General features: G+C 43.5%; 1 protein-coding gene across 1 annotated transcript; it reads right to left on the bottom strand.

Annotated features, from left to right (window-relative positions):
- Positions 1–678: 678 nt before the first annotated feature.
- LOC129395322 (G antigen 1-like) lies at positions 679–10,412 on the bottom strand. Its single transcript, XM_055106503.1, has 5 exons — positions 10,084–10,412; positions 8,952–9,043; positions 8,367–8,487; positions 5,418–5,543; positions 679–3,224 (listed from the first exon to the last, which is right to left on the bottom strand). Exons 2-5 carry the CDS (start codon positions 9,033–9,035, stop codon positions 3,202–3,204), a joined length of 354 nt encoding a protein of 117 aa, XP_054962478.1. The 5' UTR covers positions 9,036–9,043; positions 10,084–10,412; the 3' UTR covers positions 679–3,201.
- Positions 10,413–10,554: the final 142 nt, after the last annotated feature.

Here is a 10,554-nt window from a genome sequence, read left to right as displayed (position 1 = left end):
CCCTGCATTTAGCCTCACTCTTTACTTGAATCATAGATTTTCAGTCCTCTTGGATCAGGAAGTATTTTTAAGCATCTGCAAGAGGGAGAAATCATTGTTGTTTATAATCCCTTGTCATTCCCTAAGCAGGGTGGATTCTGAATAGGATTTTTTTTTTGGCAGAACTGTTTTCTTGGGGTGGGGGGTGCTGTGAAGATGCAAACAAGACCTCAGAGGTGTAACCTGTCTTTGTGTATAGTAATAGTGGTAGAGGTCTGGAATCGGGCAGCAAGGGGGGGCTTCTGAGTGAGATCTCTTGACTATCAAGCCAACAGAGGATTTTGTGGAAGAAAAAAACAGATTTGTGGCTGCTCCCTCCCCACCTGTGAGTAACTTCGAAGGACAGATGTGTTTGTAGGAGATGTTGTGGCACTTTGCCATGCGATTTGTGACACATGTTCTTAACTTTCTCCCCACAAACTGTTGCAAATGGCTTTAGTGTTATATTTTCTGTAACATAATAAGCACATTATCATGAAAAAACGTTTTTAAATGTTTGTTTTTGTATTAATGATTTCATCCAGCCAAATCCACGGCTGGAGCAGGAAGCAGAAGTAGGAGAGTTCCCACAAGGTAGTGCCCCAGACCGACTAGAGATTGGGCCTGTCAAGATTTCCAAGGAACATTAAACACCAGGGTGATCAGTCCAAAGCATTTATTGGGAGAACTTAGAGTAGGCTAAAGCATCCTCGCAACAGGCAACAAGAATGTCATGCCTAGGTATATCCGCACTGAGGGGGTCAGGTTATGGAGTTTTATAGGAGAGTTTAAGGGATTTGGTTCAAGGCCAGAGCTAGTTTCTTTCCATATTTTGAGCAACAACTTAAACACCTTTATGTTCAAGGCTCCAGCTTGGGTTCAAGCATGCTGGGTAAACATGCAGCTGGCTGGGTCACAGCACAGTCAAAGCACTTTGTTTTTCAGTCAGAACAAGAGAAAAAGCAGGGGAAATGCGGGGTAGGAGGCCCTAGAGACACCATGCAAGGTCTGTGTGCCACATTTTGGTAGATGCTTCCTTTAAGGGAAGAACAAAGCCTTTTGAGTCAAACACTTTTGTATATGTAAATTTTTAAAGAAAACATCAGATTACAACTAAAATCATCATATACACCATCAGTTCGTGTACATTTAACACTTTCAAAAGCTTTACTTTGAGAAAATTGCAAGGGCTTTGAGCTTAGAAATTGAAATCCCCCCAAATCTGCTTCTTACTGGAGTCAGTCATCAATTTCATGAAAATTCTGCCTTATCTTGTGAGGATCTAAAGAGGTCATACATGTACACAACCTAGCACAAAGAAGTAATTCATAGATAGTACACATCCAGTAAATAGGAATTTTATAATTCCTCTTATTTTAAAAATAAATGGAGCCATTGTCATAATTATACACAGATCTAGGGTCAGTCAGCCCATTCTCAGCCACACAGCACAGATCAAAATCTAGGGAAATTAATAACCAGTGACGTTTAACTTTCTGTGCACAGAGAGTTAATATCAGCAGAGAAACAGGAACAGATAGCTTTCAAATTGAAGAGGCATCTTCAGAGAACATGACCCTCACAAAGTTTGAGGGGATAGGTACCTGGAGCTGCCCGTTTGGTCACTGCTGTTTAAGTAGGGTCCAAATCTGAGAGAAGCATTCTAGAAAAGCTCATTATGGGAAAGCCTAGCCCTGCATTACTCACAGCCTTGAGGAGACTTGAGTTCCAGTGAATGGAAAAAGAGGTTTTACATACCAACCCGTTTTATGAAGCTAGAGGAACCTTGATAACAACGTCCAACAAATGAGCATATGAAATAAAAGTACAGGTAATGTCACTCATGAGGATATACATAAAAATCCTTAAATAAATTATTAGGACATAGATTACCCATGACCAAATTGTTGGTTTAAATGTACAAAATTTCCAGGCACCGTGACTCATTCCTGTAATCCCAGCACTTTGGGAGGCTGAGGTTAGTGGATGGCTTGAGATTAGGAGTATAAAACCAGCCTGGGCAACATGAAAAAATACCATCTCTAAAACAGAAAAATTAGCTTGGCATGGTGGCATGTACCTATAGTCCTAGCTACTGAGGAGGGTGAGGTGGGAGGATCGCCTGAGCCCAGGAGGTTGAGGTTGCAGTAAGCTGTGATCACACTACTGCAGTCAGCATGGGTGACAGAGTGAGACCTGTCTCAATTGTTAAAATTTAAAAAGTACAGATTTATCAACGTAATTGACTACATAAACAGATTACTGGGGGAAAAAACCCTGTGGTAATCACAATAGATGATTTCAGTTTTCAACGTACAGAATCAAACATGAAGCAAAATGTTTTTCATGCAACATGACAAAAGTAAACATGAAGCAGAGTGCCCGCTCACTTTCTTAGTAGCAAAGAAATCTCAATTCACATGTTTTAAGATGACTCAGGTCAGTGTTTGATGAAATTCAACATATATTCAAAATGAACACTCTCAACAAACTAAAACAGAATGGATTGACTTACTCTGAAAAAGTCCATCTACAAAAAAAGTACACTAAATATTGTCGTGAAATGTTGAAATTTTTCCATTTCTCATCAGGAATAACACAAAAATTTCCACTATCACAATTGTATCCGGTGGATCTGCTCAATGCCATAAAATCAGAAAAGGAAATAAAAGGGTTTAAAATGGCAAAAACAGGACCAGCACGGTGGCCCATGCCTGTAATCCCAACACTTTGAAAGGCCAAGGAGAGTGGATTACTTGCGCTCAGGAGTTCAAAAAAAGCCTAGGCCACAGGCCAAAATCCCACCTCTATGAAAAATACAAAAGAAAAAACAAACAAACAAAAAAGGCAGAAACAAAATTGCTCTTATTCAAAAATGATATGATTCTGTATGTTGAAAACTGAAAAAATCTAGAAGTAAACTTTTAAAATTCATAAGCATATTTAACAAGGTTGCTGGATAGAAAATCAATATATGAGAATTATGCCTCTACACACAGCTCAAGGAGATAGAATACAAAATTTCAAAGAATGAAACATTTCACAGCATCAAATAGCTAGAAATAAAATTGACAAAAGATTCACAAGACTTCTTTGCAGAAGGCTGTAAAGCTTTATTGGGAGAACTTCAATGAAGAATTTTCCAACATAGGAGCAGCCTGCAACATTTCAGCATGTCTTCTTTTAACACTGTGATTGCCCTTCACCTGAAACAAAACAAAACAGTTGGGAACATTACAGAGCAACAGATTATTATTATTATTATTATTATTATTATTATTTTAGATGGAGTCTCACTCTGTTGCCCAGGCTGGAGTACAGTGGTGCAATCTGGTTCACTGCAACGTCCGCCTTCTGGGTTCAAGCGATTCTCCTGCCTCAGACTCCCGAGTAGCTGGGACCACAGGAGCGTGCCACCACAAGGCCTGATTTTTTGTATGTTTAGTAGACACGGGGTTTCACCGTGTTAGCCACGATGGTATCCAATTCCTGACCTCATGATCCACCCGCCTTGGCCTCCAAAATGCTGGGATTACAGGCGTGAGCCACAGCGCCCGGCTGAGCAACAGATTATTTAGATGGCCCTAAAGGCATACAAAGCACACTACGGTTTGGGTTTTATTAAATGCACTAAAAACAGAACGCTAAGGTGATCCTCTGTCGTATATCCAATTGAATCTGGGAATACACTTTGAGAGTAGCCCTCCAGAATTTAAAGGTAATTTCTTCCCTAAACATCAAGTGCTTCCTTTCAATTCACAAGCACTTACAATTAACAGTCAGCAATTTGGAAAACACATGTGTGAAACATACTTCAGTTGATTACTCAGGAAGTACTAGAGTCATGGTCTTTCAACTTTAAATCTTATCAATTCATATCTCTAAAGCTGAAATTTACATGTAACATTTGATATGATTAGAGATGATTATATCGTACGTGCGTCTAGAGTCTTATTAGACATATTGGCTCATGAAGACTGACAGTGGGGCAGGGAGCATGCATAGCACAGGCATCTTACTCACACCCATGCTGAGCATCACTGACCTACATGCCACAGATGATAGGAACTAAACGGGCTATCGCCATTTGATATTTCAGTCACTCAAGGTTTCCGTGGAGAAAGATTTAAGAAGGAATTGTTCATTAAAAGCCAGAGAATCCCAGTCTGGGCAACATAGTGAGACCTCATCTCTAAAAAAATGAAAAACAAAAATTTTAGTCAGGTACGTTGGCTTGTGCATCTAGTTCCAGCCACTCAGGAGGCTGAGTTGGGAGGACTGCTTTAGCCTGGGAGCCAGAGGTTGCAGTGAGCTGAAACTACACCACTGCACTCCAGCCTGGGTGACACACTGAGACTCTGTCGCAAACAAACAAACAAACCAAGAAGAGGGAGAATTCACAATTTCACAAGATCTTACACTACGTATTCAGCTCTCCACACGGAAAAACTAGGATGAAGCAGAGGGCCCGCTCACTTTCTTACTGACAATGAAATCTCAATTCAGAGATTTTCAGATGACTCGGGCCAGGGTTTCATGATTTGTGATTAACAAACCATGCGAAGCAGATGATCTCTGTGTCCCACGCATTCTATGCAACAGGATCGGAGTATGAAAGAACCGGAATGGAAAATGGTTTTAAAATCTCTGACTTAAACTCACTATTTTCATAAGAACCAAAAATAGGTTTAGAAGGGAAAGGACTCACTCAGAATCTCGCCAAGGCTGTAAGAGCTGCTATTAGAACACGCATGAGTGCTTCAGCATTTTTCACACCAAGTGATGGGTGTTACAAACGTGTTATGTATTGATTAAAAGCAGACCTATACAAAAGCAGCTGAAAATTTATGAGCTACTGGTTTAAGGATTTATACTCAAAACTTTTAATTCAACATAGCTTTGACTCAGTTTGTTTCCCTATCTGACAGTCTATCAGTCGGGTGCTGGGGCCTGAACTACATTTCAAATAACCTTTATATAAGAACTCTGTTACTAAAGAGGCAGTATTGTTACCTCTCTGTGATTAAAAATATAATGCTGGGTCGGGCACGGTGGCTCTCGCCTGTAATCCCGGCAATTTCAGTGGTAGAGGCAGGTGGATCACCTGAGGTCAGGAGTTCGGGAACAAACTGTGCAACATAACGAAACCCTGTCTCCACTAAAAATACAAAAATTAGCTGGGCGGGGCAGAGCATGTCTGTAAGCCCGGCTCCGCCAGAGGCTCAGGGAGGAGAATCACTTGAACCCTGGAGACAGAATTTCCAGTGAGCCGAGGTGGCACCACTGCACTCCAGCCTGGTCTTCAGAGCGAGACTCCGTCTCAAAAACATAGTAAGAATTACAATATGGTACTGTGGAAACAGACACCCTACAATGTGCATGCCTAATGGATTGCCTACCTTCTTCAGGCGTTTTCACCTCCTCTGGATTTGGCAGGTCCATCTCCTGCCCATCAGGACCATCTTCACACTCACACCCAGTCTGCGGGTGGCCCTGTTCCTGGCTATCAGCTTCAGGCTTCGGCCCTTAAAAATAAAAACTACGTATCAATTTAAGCAGTAAAACATAAAGTATGAATAAGAAAATAATATTCATGCTCTCCGTATTATTAGATAACAGCTTTAGCTAACGTAATGATAAATGTGTTGATAAGAATCCCAGGAACGTTACTTCAGGAGTCTGTTAGCAGAAAACAGGAAAACAAGGTGTTCCAAATATTACCCTCTTCCTTTCCGAAGACTGCCCTCAGACAGCTTTGCTGCCTCCTTTGCACTTCTCTGTTATTCTACTTCTGATTGTCCTTCTCGTATTAAATGACTCAAGGCTCAAATCCCGTCTCTCACAGCACTTACACTCCTAGCGCTTAGAGTCTTACATGGCATGAGTAGCCACCAATAAACGCTGAGTGAGAAAACTCTTTTAAAAATACATGAAAAAGCCCAAACTGCAGAATATTCTGCAAACCAACTGGTCTATCCTCTCCAAAAATGTCCATATCATGAATGACAAGCAAAATTAAGGAAACATTACAGGTTAAAGGAAACTAAAAACACCTGAAAAGCACATGCAAGGTGTGATTCTGAACTGGACTCTGGATCAGAAAAAGAAATCCTATCAATAAAATTATCTGGGCCAGGCGTGGGGTCTCACGCCTGCAATCCAAACATTTTGGGATGCCAAGGTGGGCAGAGCAGGTGAGGCCAGAAGTTCAAGACCGCAGTGGCCGGCGCCTGTAGTCCCACCTACACGGGAGGCTGAGGCATGAGAATCCCTAGAACCTGGGAGGTGTAGGTTGCAGTGAGCCGAGATCGCACTACTGCACTCCAACCTGGCCCACAGAGAGAGACTCCGTCTCAACAAAGAAAAAAAAAAGGAAAAAAGAAATTTTCTGGGGAACTGGCAAAATTTGAGTATGCACTCTGTATTAAATGACTCCATTTTCTCATTGTTAAATTCCCTGATTTTGATCTTTGTGCAGTGATGACCCAAGAAATGACTTTCTCTTTCTTCTGACGATATACACGCCCTCAAGTACATAGGGTAAAGGACCATAATACCTGAAACTTTATCGAAACAATGCAGCATTAATAACAGTAAACATCCATCCATATGTGTGTGTGTGTGTGTGAGTGTCTGCGCATCACGGTAAGAGAAGGAGGGAAGAGATGTGAAACCTATGAAGCGAAAGCTATTAACAATTGGTGAATCCAGATGAACAGTATATGAGTTCATTGTACTATTCTTGCAAATTTTCTATAAATGTTATGTCTTGAAGATAGATACAGTAAAAATTTAAAAGAATATATGATAACTACACTGAACTTTAGGAAGAAAGGAATTTCTAATTTTGGTAAAAAATACAGATATCGTAAAATTTACCATCTTAACTATTTTTAAGTGGTACAGTTCACTAAGGAGTTACGTTTGCAACATTACCAGCCACTAGGCACAAAAACTTTGCATCTGTGTTTTCCTATACCTTGAAACCTTTATTTATTTAATGAATTTCTTTATGTATTTATTTATTCATTTATTTATTTATTAGGGATGAGGTCTCACTGTGTTTCCCAGGCTGGGCTTGAACTCCAGGGCTCAAGCAATCCTCTCACCTCAGCCTCCCAAGTAGCTGGGACTACGAGTGCATGGCATTCAGCCCAGCTTTAGACCTTTCTCCTAAATGACAATCTAAGGATAAACCACAGGACATGTATAATGCTTATATTCACCCGTAGAGTACCAACAGCAGTGTGCGTCAGCTGAGAAATCTGAAGTCTACCACGTGGATAGGATTTCAGTTACAATTACAATCTCAGTTTCTGAAGGACTGATTTGCTGGATGGATTTGAGGACTATGGAAAATCTTACAATCACGACACCCATTACCTATTGGGGTAAAGAGAAACTTCACTTTGTTCAAATAAAGTTATATTTAGGTCCGAAGGTCCTAAAGGTAATATTCCATAAATGAACCCCGTGAGGAACAAAGCACCAAATATAACATTGTTTGTGAATCACAGAAAATATACTGTCCCGCACTGAGAATAAGGGAGTGGGCGGACAGCAATTAATGGGCATTGTTGTCAGTCAGATTCTAGGAACTTTTAACAGTGCATCCCTGAAATAATCCATGACCTCCGTTACATAAATGCTTCCTTTCAAAACATTTTATATCGGAGAAATTATTTCCATCTCATGTTAATCTCAGGATACTTCCGTTTTTGCTTTTCTAACCATAAAAGGATTGAATCACCTCCTAAAAGCCGCTGAGAAAAATCACTAAGCCAGCTACCCGTATGGCAGTATCCTCATTTATCCAGCTTTTATCAAACGTACCATATAAAAATATCAATCAACGGAAATGGGGGCCAACATTCAGCGACTCGGTTTTTGGAGCTGCTCCTACTCCTCTGAACTGGGTCTATTCTTGGGTCAGTACTAAGCTACCTTACAGTAAAGCCTTTTGAGTTTTAAGCATTTTCAGCAAAATCACTTCCTTCTTTACAGCAACATAGATGATAGGAAGACACAAACCTTGGAACACAGTACAAATGTTGTATTCACCAGTCAAGGGTTCTTGGATAACACACAATCCTGGCACCTCCATTCTCTCATTCATAAAGTCGAGAACTTTTATCATAGTGAGGGATTTGCCTAAGCTAAGCTGCAAACTACATAGCCTCCTCGCTTTTCCAGTCAATTTCAGGCATTCTTTCCATTGTTTTCTTTCCTCCTGTTCCTCCTATGTGACAATGCCTAACACACACACACATACACACACACGTGCAAACACAGACACGAACACACACACACGCACACACCAGCAGACGTTCTTCTTCCCTTTCCCTCACCTTGACCTGCACATGCTCCCTCATCCTCTCCCTCCTGAGCAGCTGCAGGATCCTGACGTTGAGTTGCTGGTTCCCCTTCTTCAGGTGTTTCTGGTTCCACTTCATCACTGAACTGCTCGGGCTGGGGAATACGTGTGGGTGTGCAAATAAACAATAAGTTTCGTTATTGATACAAAATTTTACATATATACACAGAATACATAGCTATTTCTGGTCATAACTAAGCCTAAAGACATTTCTCCAACTCTATGCTCTATGCCCAATAAGGTTACTCCACCCACAGGGAGGTTACTGTGAGAAAAGTGACGCACGAGGACTTTGGAGGCTATTATACTCTGTGTTGGAATACATGTGTACAATCTGTCATTAACAAACAAAGCCTGAGAAAGAAGTCATGGGCAAAAGCTGAAGAACACGAGAGGAAAAAAAAATCCTCCAGAATCAATGTTTCCTTCATGAGATGCCATCATCATTTTTTATGAGCAGGAAAGACCTTTATCAGCATTTCCACACTAATGCAACAACGCTATCACAAAAATTAATTTCTACTAATAGAAAACATCGAATTAACGTTTAAGCACTCACCCGCATAGGCCCAATCATTTCAGGAGGCTGTAAATAGCGTCTTCGTCCAGGCCAATAATAGGTCGATCTTCCTCGCCAATTCATATTTCACACTGAAAACAGACAACCGTGATTGAGTACGTGCGCTCCAGAGGGCTGCTATATTCGATCGCTTCCATGGATAAATGTTAACTTGCCGTTTTACTTTTGAAAATACTCTCAAAATAAGTCCCAGAGTTAAGCATACGTGTGTACGCTGTCTGAGTGCCTACAAAGCCACTTCTGCTGGCCAGGCTGGCAGAGCAATCATCTTAAGGCGTGTGGCAAAAGGCAGAGGACATTTTTTTCTAAATTTCTTTCGGACACGCGGTCTCGCTGTGTTGCTCAGGCTGGAGTGCAGCGGCGTGATCACAGCTCACTGCAGCCTCGACCTCCCGCTCAAGGGATCCTCCCACCTCAGTGTCCCGAGTAACTGGGACTACGTAGGCGAGCGCCACTGCGCCCCGCAGACAGAGGTCATTTCTGATGAGGTTTAGTTTCACAAGTGCACTCCCCACGAAAACCCTAGTGAATCACAATTCTCGTGATTGCTGCTTTGGGCACACTCCCACTTCCTAGAGCCATTCACCCCGCCTCACAACAAGTTTGGTTGGACCGCACTGCCTCGCCCACTCCTTCCCACTGTTTTCGGACCTTCCATGGCGGAGGTGAGACCTTGCAGTGCTTCTCACTCGGGCGCTCCGCACTCCACACCGCTGGGGGGGCGCTCACCAGGCCGCAGCCTTCCCAGCTGCCAGGCCCCTTCTTCACCGCCCGCCTCGCCCCCGCCGGGGGCCCCATTCAGGGAATCTGCCCTGTGTCGTCGGGGGTTCCCGGCACCTCGGGACTTCCATCCCCCCAACAGCACTCACCCCATCTTCACCTGAGCCCCTGACCGCCTCCCCTCCACGGCCCACCTTCCTCCCCGTCCAGGCCCCTTCATGACCACGAAGCCGCCGGTGGCCTCGCAGCCTGTGAAGGGAAGGAGGACGACCTCGTGCCCCTTCTCCCTCAGAGGCCACAGACCAGGAAGCGGGACCCGCCTGACCCACCCGAGGCCCTCTCCACCCTCACTCACACTTCAGCCCCCGGGATGACTGGCCTGCAGACCTACCAGATGAATCTCAGTAGAGGAAAAAGAGTCCGGACGGCAGGAACCACACAGCACTGCCTCACAGCTCCCCGGCGTTCTTCGCGGGGGCGAAGGGGCCGGGCAGAAGACGCCCAGTGAACATGCGCACGGAGGCGGGAGCCCAGGGAGCATGCGCGGCTGTGGGCTGGGGAGGGCTGCCGTTCCCAGCGCCACGCCCAAACCCTCGATGCCCATCCTCATTGAGGATAAGGGAATCCCACCTCCCTCTGCTGTTTCCTATGCCTCTGGGACTCAAGTAGTGCTCCCCTCAAAACTCACCCCATCTTCAACTGAACCCCACCCCCAACCCAGGGCCCTCTCTTGCCCCGGCCCCACCATGGCGACAAGGACCACTGTGACTGGCTGGGAAGACAGGTAAACCACCTGCGAAAACAGAAATAGCAACCTATCCCAAAAGGAAACTGTTCAATGTGAACAAGTCAGAGAAAGAGA

The sequence above is a fragment of the Pan paniscus genome, chromosome X, assembly GCF_029289425.2.
Source record: "Pan paniscus chromosome X, NHGRI_mPanPan1-v2.0_pri, whole genome shotgun sequence".
Lineage (NCBI taxonomy): Eukaryota > Metazoa > Chordata > Mammalia > Primates > Hominidae > Pan > Pan paniscus.
Note: the sequence above shows the minus strand (reverse complement) of the source record. Positions and strands in the feature narration are given on the sequence as shown.

Bases quoted from the DNA above. Each gene is read 5' to 3' on its own strand.
- LOC129395322 (XM_055106503.1), bottom strand. From the start codon at position 9,035: ATGAATTGGCGAGGAAGATCGACCTATTATTGGCCTGGACGAAGACGC. The intron at 8,488-8,951 runs GTGAGTGCTTAA...CGTATTCCCCAG, and splicing joins AAATGATTGGGCCTATGCGG to CCCGAGCAGTTCAGTGATGA. The intron at 5,544-8,366 runs GTGAGGGAAAGG...TTTATTTTTAAG, and splicing joins GGGAGCATGTGCAGGTCAAG to GGCCGAAGCCTGAAGCTGAT.